This window comes from Bombina bombina, chromosome 4 (genome assembly GCF_027579735.1).
Source record: "Bombina bombina isolate aBomBom1 chromosome 4, aBomBom1.pri, whole genome shotgun sequence".
NCBI lineage: Eukaryota > Metazoa > Chordata > Amphibia > Anura > Bombinatoridae > Bombina > Bombina bombina.
In genome coordinates, this window is record NC_069502.1 from 753800699 (window position 1) to 753822069 (window position 21371).

The following is a 21371-nucleotide window of genomic DNA, read 5'->3' on the forward strand; positions in this document are numbered from 1 at the left end:
ACGTGAGGCGTATATGTGCAACCACCAATCAGCAACTCCTGAGCCTAACTAGGTATCATTTAAAACAAAGGAAACCAAAGTGAATAAAACAAATTAGATTAAACAAATTAGATTATAGTTTTGAGAAGCCTGCAGGTGCATTTTAATGTCTGAGAGTTAGAAATTGTTTCCAGAGCTAAATTACACAAAAAGTGGCAAAATAAATAAGGAAAATATATTGCACAGTTGCTTTATTACTCATAACTTAATATTTTATATACAAAAATCTCAAGGTGTTTATTCTCCCTTTAAACATTCCAGCCAAATACTAGCTGGGTGGCAACCCTAGGTAAAAGCTGGCATTGTTTTCATATATTTTTTAGGTTTCCTTTATTGGCATCCTGCTTCCCTACAAATACTAAACTGTAACTGACTTTATGACCCGTAAAATATTATTATCTGGCATCCATTCTTGCACTAGGGTCAAAGGAATGAAATCACATCCACAACCAATGAAGCAATCCAATATGATTAACCATGTGCCCATACCAATGGGAATAACTACATGCCACTACAAATATGAATTATTAAGTGCCAGTATCAATAACCAAGTAATCAACAACCACATGGCAGTATCAGTGTGAATAACCACATGCCAGTACCAATATGAATAACCATGTGCCACTACCAATGTAAATAGCTAAGGACCAGTACCAATGTGAATAACCATGTGCCAGGATAAATGTTAATAACCATGTGTCATTACCAATGTAAATAACCTTGTGCCAGTACCAATGTGAATAGCCACATGTCAGTACCAATATGAATAACCATATGCCAGTACCAATGTAAATAACCATATGCCAGTACCAATGTAGATAACCATGTGCCAGTACCAATATGAATAATTATGTGCCACTACCAATGTAAATAACCATGTGCCAGTACCTATGTGAAAAACCACATGCCAGTACCAATGTAAATAACCATGTGCCACTACCAATGTAAATAGCTAAGGGCCAGTGCCAATGTGAATAACCATGTGCTAAGATAAATGTAAATAACCATGTGTCATTACCAATGTAAATAACCATGTGCCACTACCAATGTAAATAGCTAAGGGCCAGTACCAATGCGAAAAATCCACAACCAGTGAAGCAATCCAATATGATTAACCATGTGCCCATACCAATGGGAATAACTACATGCCACTACAAATATGAATTATTAAGTGCCAGTATCAATGCGAACAACCACATGGCAGTATCAGTGTGAATAACCACATGCCAGTACCAATATGAATAACCATGTGCCACTACCAATGTAAGTAGCTAAGGACCAGTACCAATGTGAATAACCATGTGCCAGGATAAATGTAAATAACCATGTGTCATTACCAATGTAAATAACCATGTGCCAGTACCAATGTGAATAGCCACATGCCAGTACCAATATGAATAACCATGTGCCACTACCAATGTAAATAACCATGTGCCAGTACCAATGTGAAAAACCACATGCCAGTACCAATGTAAATAACCATGTGCCACTACCAATGTAAATAGCTAAGGGCCAGTACCAATGTGAATAACCATGTGCCAGGATAACTGTAAATAACCTTGTGTCATTACCAATGTAAATAACCTTGTGCCAGTACCAATGTGAATAGCCACATGTCAGTACCAATGTAAATAACCAAGTGCCAGTACCAATATGAATAACCATGTGCCAGTACCAATATGAATAACCATGTGCCACTACCAATGTAACTAACCATGTGCCAGTACCAATGTGAAAAACCACATGCCAGTACCAATGTAAATAACCATGTGCCACTACCAATGTAAATAGCTAAGGGCCAGTACCAATGTGAATAACCATGTGCCAGGATAACTGTAAATAACCTTGTGTCATTACCAATGTAAATAACCATGTGCCAGTACCAATGTGAATAGCCACATGTCAATACCAATATGAATAACCATGTGCCACTGCCAATGTAAATAACCATGTGCCAGTACCAATGTGAAAAAACACATGCCAGTACCAATGTAAATAACCATGTGCCACTACCAATGTAAATAGCTAAGGGCCAGTACCAATGTGAATAACCATGTGCCAGGATAAATGTAAATAACCATGTGTCATTACCAATGTGAATAGCCACGTCAGTACCAATATGAATAACCATGTGCTACTACCAATGTAAATAACCATGTGCCAGTACCAATATGAATAACCATGTGCCACTACCAATGTAAATAACCATGTGCCAGTACCAATGTGAAAAACCACATGCCAGTACCAATGTAAATAACCATGTGCCACTACCAATGTAAATAGCTAAGGGCCAGTGCCAATGTGAATAACCATGTGCCAGGATAAATGTAAATTAATAACCATGTGTCATTACCAATGTAAATAACCATGTGCCAGTACCAATGTGAATAGCCACATGTCAGTACCAATATGAATAACCATATGCCAGTACCAATGTAAATAACCATGTGCCAGTACCAATGTGAATAGCCACATGTCAGTACCAATGTAAATAGCTAAGGGACAGTACCAATGTGAATAACCATGTGCCACTGATAATGCGAACAGCTAAGTACCTGTACCAATGTGAATAAATGAGTATAGGTTTTATACATAAAAGAGCTAGAGAGTGATCATTTCCTTATTTTACTCTGCAGTGTACAATGTGACAATAGAGGACTTGACAAATTTTAGGAAAATCTAGAACCAGAAATGTAGTCAGTTTTCATACTGAGTTCATATTATAGCAACTTGGTAGTGCAGCCTTAGCTATGTTTAACCCAGATATTCAAACTCTCATGTGATTGGACGAACATATTATTTTGACTTTTTTTCACATAATCAGACAATTCAAATTTGACTTTTAAAACTAGGATAAAGGCTTTTGTGTTCTTGTAACCTTAACATTTCTCATGAACTACAGTAATAATTACAAACTATGGTTGATTGTTTAATATAAAACACACATACACACAGAATAACAACACTCTAATTTCTGTAATTTTAGAACAGTACTGCGAGGGATTGGCGGTGCTGACAGGTTGGTTCAGGCATGGGTGGCATGTACAGGAAATTGCATAAGGTAGACTATGTTATAGTGGTTAACCCAGCAAATTAAAACATGACTCTAATTTATGACATTTTTTTGGAGATTAAAGCAAAACAAATTAGCTCTTGGGATAGGCCTGTTTTACGTATGTATGAGTAATCTGCAGTTTTGATATGTGTTACGTCTATGCTGCTTATTATGAGTGAAACATATTTGTTATCATGGAGATTGGTCTGTAAAGCACAAATTTTTTCTTTAAATGGATTGTGGCTATATCTCCAGCGGCCCATGTCAATGGTCATGATAATTATGAGTGGTATCAGGGTAAAGACCATTAATTGCAAAGCATTAGTGAAATGTGTTTCCTTGGACTAAAGGAATAAATGACAAGCAGGAATTCAAGCATAAAATTCCAATTTCCTGTTGCCATGAAGAGACTAGTTCCATAAATCAGTATGTAATGTTTATATATTTAAACTAAAATTAAAGGGACATTAAACACTAAATATATTTTATGCACCTATTTCTATTTATGGGTGCTGCCATTTTGGAACCTAGGTTAGACTGCAGGTATCTGAAGGAGAGTTACTGCACATGTGCAAACACATCAGCACTGGAATGCAGTGGCACCCAAGACTAGAGTGAGGAGGCAAATAACCTCAATACTATGCTTATACAATGTATTTAGTGTTTAATGTTTCTTTAAAGTAATGAAGTTATGGATCCTGACACTTATTAGCTTATGGATCCACGTTGTAACACACATGAGTTTACCCAGTAGTATGTAATATACTAAGATTTGTTTATGGGTTTCACTTGATTATGATCCATAGAAATGTGAGAGTTCTGAGTATCTGTGAAAAAAAAGACATTTAAAGGGACAGTCTACACCAGAATTGTTATTGTTAAAAAAGATAGATAATCCCTTTATTACCCATTCCCCAGTTTTGCATGACCACCACGATTATATTAATACACTTTATCTCTGTGATAACCTTGTATCTAAACCTCTGAAAACTGCCCCCTTATTTCAGTTCTTTTGACAGACTTGCATTTTAGCCAATCAGTGCTGGCTCGTAGGTAATTCCACGTGCGTCGGTCATTCATTAATTCAGATAGAGAATTACTTCTGTAAGTAAATTTGCTTTGTTCTCATGTTATTGTTTGTTGAAGAGATATATAGATAGGTAGTGTGCACATGTCTGGGGCACTATATGACATGAATTAGTGCTGCCATCTACTGCTCTTGCTAATGTATAACAAAAAGTGCTGTTATACATTATATCTGGAGTTGCGCTGATCTTAGTGTGTTGCACTTTCACAAGAAGCAATCCGGCTCTGAAAATAGTTGATTGCCGTGACCAGCCGCCTTCTTCTGCATTCGGCAGCTAAAGAAACTGCTGAATGCACATCCCTAGTATTCTTTAACAACTTCTTTCTATGATATATTGGAACTTGTAGTTCTCCACTCTGTATAAACACTGCTGGACTGGAAGCCACGCACAAACCCCTTGCACAAAGTGGGGTTGAGTGTCATCCAGTCAATTAGTAATATAAAGAGGTTAAAGGGACACTGAACCCAATTTTTTTCTTTTGTGATTTAGATAGATCATGCAATTTTAAGCAACTTTCTAGTTTACTTCTATTATCATTTTTTCTTCATTCCCTTGCAATCTTTATTTGAAAAAGAATGCATCTCAGCTGTTTTTTTGTTCAGTACTCTGGACAGCACTTTTTTTATTGATGGTTGAATTTAACCACCAATCAGCAAGAACATCCCAGGTTGTTCACCAAAAATGGGCCGGCATCTAAACTTACATTCTTGCATTTCAAATAAAGATACCAAGAGAATCAAGAAAATGTGATACTAGGAACTGGAGCACAGGTGAAATAATCAGCTGATTAGCAAACATGGTTATACATCTTCTCTCACTCAAGGTAGTCCTGAAAATCTGCCTTATTATTAGAGAGGACTGGGGACAGGTTTGAAAACCCCTGGCTTAGTACAACAGAGTCCTGTGGACAAGAATATTGCTTAAACTTTTCTATTCAGCAGATGTTTCATTGTATGGGAAAAAAGACCAATGATTGTTTGGCTAAGTAAGGAGTTGATCACAATCCACTGCTTGATCATTTACATAATGTTACTGCCGCTGATCACAATCATGACATCACCACCAAACAGATACAAACACTCCCTGCTCCATTAATTAAGGTTTAAACAATATCTACTTTTACACTTGTGTGCATTTCTTTTTTTTGCCAGATTTAAATACACAGATAACTATTTTGTGCTGTTTTTCCGGGCATAAAGATTTTGAGCTTCAGGGGATTTGGGAAATTGTAATAATTTTAAAGGTGCAGTAAACCTAGAAAATAATGTTATATAATTATAATTCTGCACTATGTGCAGAATTATATAACATTATTTGATAGGTTTAATGCCCCTTTAAAAGCACACTGACAGTACGGGCCGAACTTCAGAAATAATTATTTAAGATTGTGATTAACCCCTATGTGAAAAAAAAATAATTGTTGACACAAGGATTGGAAATAAAGTAAAATATCCACAAACTGTATGTTAAACGGATACTAAACCCAATTTTTTTCTGATAGGAAAGTCAAAATTAAACTTGTATGATTCAGATAGAGCATGTCATTTTAAGACCCTTTTAAATCCACTTCTATTTTCAAATGTGCTTCGTATCCCTTGTTGAAAAAGAATACGCACATATCCAACACTAGTGGGAGCTGGCTGCTGATTGGTGCCTGCACACATTTGTCTCTTGTGATTGGCTAATCATTCTCAGGTACCTGTCAGTAGTCCACTGCTGTTCCTTCAGCAAAAACAAACAAACAAGAGAATAAAGCAAATTTGATAATAGAAGTAAATTGGAAAGTTGTTTAAAATTGTATGTTCTACCCAAATCATGAAAGAAAATTTGGGGATTTTCTATCCCTTTAATGTTTCAGACAGAGCATGTGATTTTAAGCAACTTTCTAATTTACTCCTATTATCACTCTTTCTTCGTTCTCTTGCTATCTTTATTTGAAAAAGCAGGAATCTAAGCTTAGAAGCTGGCCCTGGAGCGCTTGCCGATTGGTGGTTAGAAGCCCTACCCAGCTTCTGCACCAAAAATGGTCCGGCTCCTAAGCTTAGATTCCTGTTTTTTAAATAAAAAGAGCAAGAGAACAAAGAAAAATTGATAATAGGAGTAAATTAGAAAGTTGTTTAAAATTGCATGCTCTATCTGAATAATGAAAGAAAGAATTTGGGTTTAGTATCCCTTTAATTATGTAGGAACTTTGTTAGATTAAATCATCTAAAAAATGCTAAAATCCCATTAAAATATATTTTGGCACAAACGTCTTGTAATTTAGTACATGAGTGTAAATAACTATAAATGTAAAAAGTCAAATAAAAGAGTATGTGATATATTTGTAAGATGGGATTTGCCTTTAAGGAACAATGGAATATTTTTGACATAGTTAATTGGAACAATGTTGAGTAGCTGCTGTCATGTTTCATAAAACACTGTAAATATGTTAAAACAGCAGATTGCTTTTGATCTTCATAATGTTCTGTAAAAAAAAAAGCATCTGAGACGGATGCTCTGGGGCTGTAAATTCCTGGCACCAGTTACTTCACGCATGAATGGGTACTCGCTGCACTTTAGGACTGCAACCAAATATCACACGCTCCAAACATTCATTTTTTATCAGCTTATGTGCTCACATCAATGCATAACAGTTACATTAGAATTACAGAACTTGAGATTTTTTGTAAGCATGCACAATGACATTGGTTAATTGTAATTGGATGATCCCACAATCTTACACGGTAAAATGGTATTATGTTAAAAGGACAGTCTACACCAGAATTTTTATTGTTTTAAAAGATAGATAATCCCTTTATTGCCCATTCCCCAGTTTTGCATAACCAACACAGTTATATTAATATACTTTTAACCTCTGTGATTATCTTGTATCTATGCCTCTGCAAACTGCCCCTTTATTTCAGTTCTTTTGACAGACTTCAGTGCCTGCTCCCAGATAACTTCACGTGCACGAGCACAGTGTTATCTATATGAAATACATGAACTAACACCCTCTAGTGGTGAAAAACTGTTAAAATGCATTCTGAAAAGAGGTGGCCTTCAAGGTCTAAGAAATTAGCATATGAACCTCCTAGGTTAAGCTTTCCACTAAGAATACCAAGAGAACCAAGCAAAATTGGTGATAAAAGTAAATTGGAAAATTGTTTAAAATTACATGCTCTATCTGAATCATGAACGTTTATTTTGGCCTAGACTGTCCCTTTAACAGCATGGTGCCCGAAACACGTCATATCACTAATTAATTATAATTGCATTGTGCCAGAAAATCAAGTCGCTAGTTTAATATTCTAGAATGTTCCTCAGTCCCACTCTTGCATTTCCTGATTTGTATGAGCTTTACCCACCTCAGATGACCAAACAGTGCCACAGATATTAAAGACCCACCCTGAACAGCCTAGCCTTTTCCCACCTCCGATCACCCACACCCCACTAAAATCTATACATTTATAGGCCCTATCAATGTCCTTGGGTATTAAAGGACCAGTCAACACAGTAGATTTGCATAATCAACAAATGCAAGATAACAAGACAGTGCAATAGCACTTATTCTGAACTTCAAATGCGTAGTAGATTTTTTTTCTGACAATTTTAAAAGTTATGTCTTTTTCCACTCCCCCTGTACCATGTGGCAGCCATCAGCCAATCACAAATGCATACACGTACCATGTGATATCAATCAGCCATTCACATGCTCAGTAGGAGCTGGTTACTCAAAAAGTTTAAATATAAAAAGACTGTGCACATTTAGTTAATGGAAGTAAATTGGAAAGTTGTTTAAAATGGCATGCTCTATCTGAATAATGAAAGTTTAATTTTGATTGAGTGTCCCTTTAAACAGGACACTGTTGATAGTGTTGTTTGGTGTTATATAGGCATTTTAAAAGTGTCTCTCTCATACAACCCAGGAAAACCTTTTTTATACCTTTGTTCTCTGGTCAAATAATCTGAGCATATGCAATATACTCAGTAACCACCTTAGATGAGCAAAGAGTACTGATATTTTTATTACCCCATAGGGCCACTAAGTATCTGAACATCCTATGAATATTAGACAACTATAGAATAATTAATTAGTGGTTCTGAAATCTCTGCAGTCTTTAACTATAAATTGCCCATAGGGGACGATTTAACAATGTCCGCCGCACATCGATAAATTCCGACAGCATACGCTGTCGGCATTTATCATTAAACAAGCATTTCTAGTGAAATGCTTATGCAATGCCGCCCCCTGCACATTCGTGGCCAATCTGCCGTTAGCAGGGGGTGTCAATCAACCCAATCTGGCGGATTGCTGTCCGCTACCTCAGAGGTGGCGAACGAGTTAAGGAGCAGCGGTCTTTATAAATCGGCCCCTCTGTTTGAAATACTCCTTGTATTCTATAGCTACATGACACCCAAACCATTTTAAATAACATACTATTTAAATAACATGATGTCACACTCATGTCTTTACCATGGAGGTCTCATAATTTGTTCATTATATGACAATGAATTGGAAGAAAATATCTTTTTATACAAATTGACAAAAAATATATTTGTTTTGTTAAAGAAAAATTAAAAGCATAATTTGATCAAAAGATAATCTAAAATAATAACCTGATGTTTCTTAACCAGTGACCTTTACATTAAAATTGCAAATTTATTTACAATTTGTTTGTATCCCACTGTATTAGGTAACAAATTACATTCTCTACATTGCCGAGTGTCCCAATTACATGTAATGTATAAATGGTTTGCTTTTCTCCTACAGGTGAAAGTAATGGTGCGAATATGTTCCACGCTTGTGGGAGAATCTACAGACTCCAGTTCTTTCTTGAAGGCTGATACACGCAAGAAGCAAATCACTCTATATGACCCATTGTCCTGTGGAGGTCAGAATCAAAAGAGGGGAAGTCAGATACCACCTAAGATGTTTGCATTTGATGCTGTGTTCCCTCAGGATGCTTCACAGGTAAGTTAAATATGTAGTTTTCGTGTCCCATTCGGATTGTATTAAAACCCTTTTTTACATTGTTAAAGCACCATAATATACAATAGAGTAGCATAATCAACAAATGCATAATAAAAAAGGCAATGCAATTTCCTAACCTTTCTATGCCTCCTGTATCATGTGACAGCTATCAGCCAATCAGCTAGTGCCTCAGAAAGTGTGCATATAGAACGACTTTTCACAGTTTGATAATAGGTGTAAATAGGAATGTTTTTACTTAAATTGCTGTTCTGCCTGACTCATAAACGTTTAATTTTGACTTTATTGTCCCTTTAATTATGTTTCATTACAGTTATAGCCTAATAACTCCATAAGGAGAAATCATGAAAACTAGGCTTAAAAATATAGAAATGTCAAAACTGAAATGTGCATGGGTGCATTTCATTTTTAAATGGAAGCAATTTTGCACTATTCTTCCATTAGCAAAAATGCTTCTTGTAAAGCATATTACAGTTTTTCAGCTACATACACAAATATGCTGAGGGCCCATGCAATAGTAGTCAAACAACACAACTTCTCAGAAATTCGGCAGTGGTTTGTATGACACAAATTAATTATTTACAGGCACAATACACAGCACCGCCAGTGATTTGAGCTTCAATACTCGTACTCAGTTCTGAAAGCCTGCTGGAAAGGACCACAGGGCTAAAGTTTGCTGGATGGGGGATTGGTAGTCAAATCCCTCAATGTCAGCTCAAGCCCTAGAAACCCCGTGAGTCCCACCATTTGAAAGCTAATCTAGGCGCACATTTCATTTCTAAAAAAAATTGTAATGCACTTTACACATATATACCCTTATTACAGGCCATCTAAAAAGCCTAGAGACCCCCAAGACCCCTTGTTTTAAAGGCCTGAAAAGTTCTTCATAAAATATCTTAGTTTCTTACTGACAAATGGCTTACACTGGGGCCTAAATGTGAGCAGCATATAAAAACTGCAAAACAGCTCAGCACAGGGGTGGAAATGACTCAATAATTAAAGGGTTAACTCAAATTCCATGGCCCCTGCAGCTACCCAGCTCCCCCTGTTGCTCCAGGGCGCGATCCGATATAGATCGTAGTTTGCGGTGCAAGCAAGGGAACCCCCGTTGCCCCTAGTTTCAGCTCGAGCTATCCAATATAAGGCGCCGTCAGATGCTAAAGTGCCGTAAGTCAGATAAACCAGCGATGTCCAGAAATCTGCGTAAGTACAAATTTCTGGAGTCGCCAGTGACTAATGGCACTTTAGAAACTGCAGGCGCCTACAAAACCTGACTAAGTTATAAAATCACCCGTACTGTCTAACACGCCTCACAAACATAGCCCGACACGTATACCCCTCTATCCGCTATCCCCCCTCACTCTCCTAATAATAAATGTATTAACCCCTAAACCGCCGCTCCCGGACCCCCCTAATGTGAGCTCCTACCCTGCCGCCAGCTACATTAACTACCCCCTAATGTGAGCTCCTACCCCGCCGCCAGCTACATTAACTATCCCCTAATGTGAGCTCCTACCCCGCCGCCAGCTATATTAAAATTATTAACCCCTAATTTAATCCCTCTACACCGCCGCCAGCTATATTAAATTAATTAACCCCTAAAATACTAAACTATCCCTACCACTAAACCTAAGTCTAACCCTACAAATAGCCCTGAAAAGGGCTTTTTGCGTGGCATTACCCCAAAGTAAACAGCTCTATTGCCAGCCCTTAAAAGGGCTTTTTGCGGGGCTTTGCCCCAAAGTAACTAGCTCTTTTACCAGCCCTTAAAAGGGCTTTTGGCGGGGCATTGTCACAAAGAAATCAGCTCTTTTGCCTATAATCTAAATCCCCCTACACCGCCGCCACCTATAATAAATGTATTACCCCCTAATCTAATCCCACTACACCGCCGCCACCTATATTAAATAGATTAACCCCTAATCTGACCCCCCTACACCGCTGCCACCTATATTAACCCTAATTATATTAGGGTTAATATAGTTAATATCGTTATTATATTATATATATATTAAGTATAATAACCCCTAACTAAATTCTTATTAAAATAAATCTAATTAATATTAATATTATTAATTAAAATATTCCTATTTAATTCTAAATACTTACCTATAAAATAAACCCTAAGATAGCTACAATGTAATTCATAATTACATTGTAGCTATTTTAGGGTTTATATTTATTTTACAGGTAACTTGGTATTTATTTTAAACTAGGTACAATAGCTATTAAATAGTTAATAACTATTTAATAGCTACCTTGTTAAAATAATTACCAATTTACCTGTAAAATAAATCCTAACCTAAGTTACAAATACACCTACACTATCAATAAATTAAATAAACTGATCGGAACAGCCAATAGAATGCAAGCTCAATCTGATTGGCTGATTGGATCAGCCAATCTGATTGAACTTGAATCTGATTGGCTGATTGAATCAGCCAATCAGATTTTCTTACCTTAATTCCGATTGGCTGATAGAATCCTATCAGCCAATTGGAATTCGAGGGACTCCATCTTGGATGATGTCATTTAAAGGAAACTTGCCGCTTGGAAGAAAACTTCGCCCCGATGGAGGACCTCTTCTTTGCCGCTTGGATGAAGACATCGCCGGATGGGAGACTTCTTCTTTGCCGCTTGGATGCAGACATCGCCGGATGGAAGACTTCTTCTTTGCCGCTTGGATGAAGACATCGCCCGGATTGGATGAAGAGTTCGGCCCGGCTGGGTGAAGACGACTCAAGGTAGGGAGATCTTCTGGGGCTTAGTGTTAGGTTTTTTTAAGGGGGGTTTGGGTGGGTTTAGAGTAGGGGTATGCGGGTGGTGGGTTGTAATGTTGGGGGGTGGTATTGGGGTTTTTTTACAGGCAAAATAGCCGATTTCTTTGGGTCATGCCCCGCAAAAAGCTGGTAATAGAGCTGTTAACTTTTGTAATTTAGTTTAGGGTAGGGAATTTTTTTTATTTTGGGGGGCTTTGTTATTTTATTAGGGGGCTTAGAATAGGTGTAATTAGCTTAACATTCTTGTAATCTTTTTTTATTTTTTGTAATTTAGTGTTTGTTTTTGTAATTTAGTTTAGTTTATTTAATTGTATTTTAGTTTAGATATTTGTAGTTTATTTAATTTATTGATAGTGTAGGTGTATTTGTAACTTAGGTTAGGATTTATTTTACAGGTAAATTGGTAATTATTTTAACAAGGTAGCTATTAAATAGTTATTAACTATTTAATAGCTATTGTACCTAGTTAAAATAAATACCAAGTTACCTGTAAAATAAATATAAACCCTAAAATAGCTACAATGTAATTATTAATTACACTGTAGCTATCTTAGGGTTTATTTTATAGGTAAGTATTTAGATTTAAATAGGAATATTTTAATTAATAATATTAATATTAATTAGATTTATTTTAATAAGAATTTAGTTAGGGGTGTTAGAGTTAGATAGGGTTATTATACTTAATATATATATATAATATAATAACGATATTAACTATATTAACCCTAATATAATTAGGGTTAATATAGTTAATATATATAATATAATAACTATATTAACCCTAATATAATTAAAGTTAATATAGTTAATATAGGTGGCGGCGGTGTAGGGGGGTCAGATTAGGGGTTAATCTATTTAATATAGGTGGCAGCGGTGTAGGGGGATTAGATTAGGGAGTAATACATTTATTATAGGTGGTGGCGGTATAGGGGGATTTAGATTATATGCAAAAGATTTCTTTGTGACAATGCCCCGCCAAAAGCCCTTTTAAGGGCTGGTAAAAGAGCTGGTTACTTTGGGGCAAAGCCACACAAAAAGCCCTTTTAAGGGCTGGCAATAGAGCTGTTACTTTGGGGCAATGTCACGCAAAAGGCCCTTTTAAGGGCTGGTAATAGAGGTGATTACTTTAGGGGGATTAGATTAGGGGTTAATGTATTTACTATAGCTGGCGGCGGTGTAGGGGGATTCAATTAGGGGTTAATAATTTTAATATAGCTGGCGGCGGTGTAGGGGGATTAGATTAGGGGTTAATAATTTAATATAGCTGGCGGCGGGGTAGGGGTATTAGATTAGGGGTTAATAATTTTAATATAGCTGGCGGCGGGGTAGGAGCTCACATTAGGGAGTATGTAATGTAGATGGCAGTGGTGTAAGGGGCTCACATTAGGAGGTATGTAATGTAGATGGCGGCGGTGTAAGGGGCTCACATAAGGGGGTATGTAATGTAGGTGGCGATGGTGTAGGTTGATCACATTAAGGGGTTATACATTTAATGTAGGTGGCGGCGGGGTCCGGGAGTGGCGGTTTAGGGGTTAAATACTTTATTAGGGATTGCGGCGGGGGATCGCGGTTGACAGGTAGATAGACATTGCGCATGCGTTAGGTGTTAGGTTTTATTTTGCAGCTAGTTTAGGGAGTTACAGGGCTCCAATACACAGTGTAAGGCTTACTACGACTGTATTTTGTGGTGAGGTGAAAATGGAGTAAGATTTCTCCATTTTCGCCACGTAAGTCCTTACGCTGTATATTGGATACCAAACTGCGCGGGTGTGGTATACCTGTCTATGGCCCAAAAAACTACGGGCGAAGGCAGAAATATACGAGCGTAACTTCTAGGTTACGCCGTATATAGGATACCAAACCCGCGCAAAATTAGCCGTCGCCGGCTTTTGCGGGCGACGCTGCATATCGGATCGGGCCCCCAGTGCTTCCACAGATATCTGTGATCCAAAGGATAATCATGCGGGAATCACTCCTCAGCTAAAATCCTGCTGCACTGCTGCTGTATTATGGAGGCTTGCAAAGACAAAACTGCAGAGCTATTGAGTCCTCCAATGAATTATTAGGCAGAGTAGTAGTTAATAAGGTTAGCAGACCCTCCTGATGTGTAGGAGGTAATTAGTTTAGCTGTTCTTGCCTTGGGGTTAATGACAAGGTCTGTATGACTCAATATGAAAAAGAAAAAAGAGGTTACCTATTATGGCACACACATAGCAGAACAGCAAATCAACTATATCTGAGTGAGGACATGAAATAAAACCTAGCTTTTAAAAATGACAATTAAAACTGGTAACATAGTACCAACATAAAAAAATTAAAAACACTTAAAACATTGTGGCGTTGTTGAAACACTCTAGGAATTGTAACAAAATGTCTTAACAGTGAATACTGTAAATGTTTCTTAATTAACTCCAGTGGAGTATAGACATCAAGTTCAGAGGCCCATTGTGGTTTATTAGCTAGTCAAAAAGATCCAAATTTTATAATAGAAGTAAATTTGAGACTTTAAAAGAAATATATGCTGTGTCGGAATCACAACAAAAATTATTTTGGGTTTCATATCCCTTTAAATGATTTTAAAATGTTTCCTACAGTTATACTATAAATGTATTGTCCCAATAATTCTAGTACTTAAATGTCCATTTTATTTAAGTCTGCTGAGTGGCAACTAAGTAATAAAAGCCTCCTATGTGTGTGTGTATAACAAATATAGCTCATAAAGAAGCAACACTACAGACATACTATTTTATTTGTTACTGGTGGCCAAGCATGAATAAAAAATCCCTGTCACAGTTTTTTTAACAGTCTTGAAGAGTGTAAAAACACTGATTTGTGTGTAGTGTGGTGTGCTACTGCCTGTCAAAGAGGGTCACATCACTGTTGTGTGTTTATGTTATTGGCAACCAAAGAGATAGATTCATTGATTACTGAGTCACTGCCAGCCAAGGGGATCAAATTACTGCTTTGTTGTGAAAATTATATATAGCAAGGTCAAAGGTGGAAAGTTTGCGAGTGGCCATTGTATGACCTCCACCTACTACCTATACCACCTCGGCCATGTTTTCCTGGAGACTTATGAGTTACACATGATGCAGGGTATGCAGAGAGGAACATGAACAGTGCTGCCAAGGGTCATTATACCTGTGCTGCCCCGGTGTGCAGATGCCCAGGTGCCCCCTGCATCATATGTAACTCATAAATGTCCAGGAAAATATGACCAAGATGGCAACCCTTCTATAGTCACCTACAGGTGGTCCAGGATTTTGGTGTAGGACAGCAGACAACCCTAGCATATCTATGGCAAACAGAGACCTTCAGTAAATATTTTTGCTTTTTACTAACACAATAAATTATTATTTATGATTTATTATTACTTGGGTAGAAGTCTTTTTTGTTACTTTCTATTCTTTATTTGATTACACTATAAAAAATTAGAATGTGCTATAAGTTTTTCCACTAACCTTGAAAATTCTACAATTGTTTTTTAAATTGACTTGATGGCACATTTCCATCCTGAAGAGGTTGAATGTGCATAAAACATTATGAAAAGGGCACACAAAGAAACAGTAGATAAATTACATCTGAAAGCCAACAATAGTGTTGCAAATCAGATATTTAGCCAAATATGAACAAAATGCCATAATTTCCAAGCTAAAAACAATATCTTTAAAGAGGCCTATTAAAATGTAATTTTCTTTTATGAAATTGCTTCTAATTTATACTCCAGAGTTCCTAATTCTTTGGTCCGTAATAATGTAGATTTATAAAAAAAACAATAAAAACAAACATGCATTAATGTCTTTCAGTGAGCGAGCGAATTCTGTTTTAATTTAAAACAAGTTTGTAGAAAAAAATAATAACAATTATAATAATTGGCACGTTAAAAAATGTAATCTAGCTGGATTTTGTTGATTTGTTTGAGATGGCTTTGTTTTCTCTATTTATATGCATTTTTTCCTAGAGCTGCTATATTAGCAGTGTATTTTTTTCATGCTCTTCATGCCCATTATCAATATCAGAATTATTGCCGCAATAAATGAAGCAGTGCGTTGTTATACTTTAGAGGAGTTAATTGGACACTCATTTCTTGTTTTTATCAAACACTTAACGGGATATAAATGTGTAAAAAGAAAACACTGTAATGTGTTTTAATATTGCATTTTTGCTTGCATATAATTACTATAGTTAAAGCTGGCTCTGGAGCAGCAGTGCACTAATGGGAACTAGCTGAACGCATCTGGTCAGCCAATGAAAAGAGACATAAAGTTGGCTAGATTATGAGTGGAACTGTAGTTTGCACTCCCGCTCACAAGTTAACTCCGCTAGAAGTAAGCTTTAAGCACGTGTCAGGTAGCAAACACAGTACAAGTTGAAAGTAAAAAGTTTTCAAACAAGCGCTAACCCGATGCGCGCAAAAAGCCAAAGTCCGAATATCGCAACTGCATTCAAGTATCCCCAATAGACTTCAATGGAGCACAAAAGTGGGAAAAAAATATATACCCATACTCGTGTGCAAACCCAATCGCTTTTCTCAAGTGCTCTAACCCAACATGAAATAGTAATATTTCACATTCCAATGTTCTTCACATAGAAGAATATGTTCTATTTATTCATAAATAAATATTATATATATATAAATGGTATTTTGGTACACTTAAATATATACCTATATATATATATATATATATATATATATATATATATATATATATATATATATATATATATATATATATATATATACAGTATATATATACACATAGATATATATAGGAATATCTATTTAAAAATAATTAGAACATATTCCCCTATGTGAAGAACATTGGAATGTGAAATACTTACAGTAAATACACAGTTAAACATTTTATTAAATATGCATATTGCATAAATATGATTTTTCATGTTTTCAGCTACTTGAAATCAAAGGGCTACAATGCACTTATATATGTGTCCATATATGTGTACATATGTGTTTGTGTGTATATATGTCTGTAAATACATATATACACATATAAATACATATACATACATGCAGATAAAGATATATATATATATATATATATATATATATATATATATATATATATATATATATATATACATACATACACACACACACACACACACGAGACCTCATATCTTTGAGCCCTTATAAATTTTAAATGCAAATTTATTTAAAATATTTTTTTATTTGATGCAGTTATCGCACAACTCGTAATCTAGCCCAGTATGTGTGTAGCCACAAAGCAGCAGCTAGCTCCTAGTAATGCACTGCCGCTCCTGAGCCAACCTAGGTGTTTTTCAACAAAGGATTGCAAAAGAACAAAACACATTTTATAATAGAAGTTAAAGGGACAGTCAACACCCAGGAAAACTTTATCCCATATCTTAGATCCACAAAATAAAATGAGCCTGCATCCCATCTTCAATACCACTAATGTTATGCGTCTAATCTTCGAATGAACATATAGTTTTCAGCGGTAGATATGGCCGCCAAACTCCCCCCACTTTTACGTAGGAGGCTTCTTCTTAAAGTCTTCAACCAATCAGAATCAAATCCTAGGCTAGATTCTTTACCCGTGTTCCCAGAGACACTTTCTATTTCTAATAGCGAGCAGACTAAAATTGAATGCATGCGCATTAGAAATAGAGCAGCGTCCCTATGAACGAGGATTGAATTAAAAAAAGAAGGGGACGGAGGAGGAGGGAGAGGAGTTTGGCAGCCATATCTACCACTATAAAGTGTATGGGCTTTCGTGGATTAGACTTATAACGTTAGTGGTATTGAAGATGGGATGCGGTGCAGGCTCATTTTATTTTGTGGTTCTAAAGTATGGGATAAACTTTTCCTGGCTGTTGACTGTCCCTTTAACCGAAAAGTCTCTTAAAATGGCATACTCTATATAAAGGGAAAATATTGTGAGTCTGAAAGAATTTAACAAAATGCATGCTTGTGAACCGCTTATAGTGCCGTATTACTGCTCAATCGGCCCCATCTTTACTTTAATGCATAAAGTACCTTTCTTTAAAGGACCACTCAATGCAGTAGAATTACATAATTAACAAGTGCATAATAAAAGACAATACCATAACACCTACTCTGAATTTTAAATAAGCAGTAGATTTTTGTTCTGACAAATTAATTTTTTTCTCCCATTTTCCGGCCCCCTGTATCATGTGACAGACATCAGCCAATCACAGACTAGTATACGTATAGCCTGTGAACTTGTGCACATGCTCAGTAGGATCTTGTTCCCTAGAAAGTGTGAATATAAAACGACTATGCAAAATGTGATTATGGAAGTAAATTGTCTTAAAACTGCTGCTCTATCTGAATCATAAAAGTTTATTTTGACTTGAATTTTCTTTTAAGTATGCTTTCTAAGTTCCTTAAACGGACATTCTAATGTAAAAAATACAATTTTCAGCATTTTATTTTAATACTAGTGCCCATTGTAAACTACTGCATGTGTTTAACCCATGCAAAGGGCTTATACACATAAAGTGGTACATTTTATTTTTCTCTTACAATGTCCCCTACCTTGTGCGGTAAAGCACATATAAATGTAAAGGAGATAATAACGCAGGCAGATAAAACAAAGGCGAATGCAAGATTGGAAGAGATAACGAGAGAAGAAGATATTCTCAATTAGTAAAACTGATTAAAGGAATACACTGCTAATATAGCAGGTTAGGGACCAAAGCGCCACAGTGAAGCAAAAAAACTACTTAAAGCGGAGCAAGGAGCTTTTCTTTTCACTTGCCACTGCGTTTAAAAACTTGAAAACATGTTTGAACTAACATATATATATTAGGTGTATAATAGTGCTAGGTTTGTTTAACACTAGCACAGCACAGTATTCAATAAAAAATGTAGAGGACCTGTAAAATTGTGACAATTAATGTTGTAATCTTTGCCAGACTACGACCTTGAGACACGGATTACACTGCAATGCTGCAAACAGACCTAAGTGCGAATAACAATATGTTGCCAGTCGTCTTTCTCACAATCTTGTGACGAGTACTGTTTTAAAATCCTTGGAGGCTGGACTTCAGCTCCATATTAGCTCTGTATTAGCAAAGCGCTGTAAAGCGAGGTATTCCTACTGAATTATATTTGGTTTGTATACTCATAAAAAGAGTTCCCCCAACTGTCAAATGTTTTAAATAACTTAAATGTTCTACATTTTTGTCCCTAAAAATAAATTTAATGTATTTTTCTGTGCCCCTTGATTTAATTCAAGTAAGTTAGTGGACCTTGAGGAGAAAAGGGTTCCCCATTCATATGGTAAAGGCTTTGGGGTATGTTTATCAAGCTCCATATGGAGTTTGAGACCCCTTGTTTCCGGCGAGCCTTCAGGCTTGCCGGAAACAGAATTATCAAGCAGAGGTCTAAAGACCACTGCTCCATAACTTGTCCGTCTGCTTTGAGGCAATGGACAGAAATCAACCCGATCAAATACAATTGGGTTGATTGACACCCCCTGCTCTGCAGGGGGCGGCATTGCACCAGCAGTTCACAAGAACTGCTGGTGCAATGATAAATGCTGACAGAATATGCTGTTGGCATTTATTGATGGGCAGCGATGTGCAGCGGACATGATACGCTACTTTGTATCATGTCCGCTCATACATTGTTAAATATGCCCCTTTGTATGGGTTATATCAACAGAGGCTTTAGTGTGTTGTATTAAAATAAACAAAAAAACACTTTCATTGATCATTTTAGTTTGTGAGATGTGGAGAAAGAGACGATTCTTAGCTTAAATCCGGAATGTTAGCAATATTTTATATGGACATTAATCACTTGTAATGAAGATTCACTTTAGCTTACTTTTTAATGTAGCACTGAAATTCAAATACCTCGCGCTCCAGCCGACCACTTCAAGACTAATCTTTTTTGTGAGCAAACAGTTTGAATTAAACTCCATCTAAAATATTGTTAACATTACAGATCTGTTTATACAAAGGGGAAAGTTTACCATCACTTTAAATTACTATTTTTTTTTTCAAATGCTTCCTTTTAGACCACTAGCCCTAGCTTGTAGAGAAACTAGGCGCTTGTATTTACTGCTGTCTTGTCACTATGTGCTGTTAATCTTTTATTCCTGCACGTTAATCCCCTTTTACTAAGCTAGGTGAGGGAGGGTTAGCTTATATAATTATATGGTATCTTCACTCTATCATTGTATAGGGGAAAAAAAATGAAATACTACAGTTCAAAGGGAAGAGAATTATTACTTTTAAATGAAAGCATATAAAGAGCTTCAGACATTAATCTTTTCTAAACATACATTTACTTTATCATTGAACAGAAACAGTTTAAGGGTCTGTTGACTATCATTATTATTACTACTACTACAGGTGCAAATCCCCAAATCTGGAATACCAAAATCCAGAATTATTCTAAAATTCAGCCATTTATATATATATATATATATATATATATATATATATATATATATATATATATATATATATATATATATATATATATATATATATATATATATATATATATATATATATATATTTAATTCATACAAATATTACAAATTACAATTTTCCCTTATAATAATTATTATTTTAGAAATAAAATTACATTTGTAAGCCTTTGTTCCTATTCTTCATTAAACCCAACTGCTACTAATAGGGCGGTAATGAAGGAAATGTGAATTCTAGAATAATACAATAGGAAACACTGTTCAATACAAGTTCATTATTAATTCAACACTGGTATTTGAACACTGTAAAATAAAAACTATAGCTGCCTGTAACATTAAATCACAGCTCATTAATTTGCAATTCAAGTGTGTTTTATGCTTTTAAACGTTAAAGAGCTATCCCTAAATTTTATGTGCTCCATAAATTTGCCCTGATAATGTAGAATGCCACACCAGTGTCTGATGGCATTTACTGGAGCCTTTTCTGGCTAGTAATTGTTCTGAATTCTGTCTGTGTGGGAATTCATGAATGGGTAATGAGACAATTTTTGCATTTGATTTGTAAAATGGGCCGTTGGTGTGCCTATATGTTGATTTTATCATAAACATGCAGTTCAAGAGGGAAAAAATGCAGACACTGCAGAATTATCATTATTATTATTTTTATTACTTCAGTAACAAGCATGCTAACCAACTGTTTCACAATGCTTATGTAGCTTATTTTTTATGGAAAATCTATTTCAATGTTGGACAAGAGACTTGTAAATGCACTATAATATGATGCCAGTTCAGTCCTAAAATTGCCAGTCGCAATGAGAAAAGCTTTATACGCACATTTGCTACTAGAGATATTGCTATTAAATTATTTTATTTCAGCTGAGTACATTATTTTACTTATAAGATTTTACAAAAAGATTACTGGCAAAAGCATATCATCTGGCTTAAATGTTTCGGCCCATTCTTTAAAAATAATAAGTGTTGGGTTTATATGTT

General features: G+C 35.9%; 1 protein-coding gene across 1 annotated transcript in view; it reads left to right on the forward strand.

Moving 5' to 3' along the window:
• Positions 1-21371, forward strand: part of KIF26B (kinesin family member 26B) — a 559622-nt gene that overhangs the window by 440475 nt on the left and 97776 nt on the right. The window contains exon 6 of the mRNA XM_053711042.1: positions 8936-9136. Coding sequence (XP_053567017.1) covers positions 8936-9136 — 201 coding nt within the window. The remainder of the gene's footprint in view (positions 1-8935; positions 9137-21371) is intronic.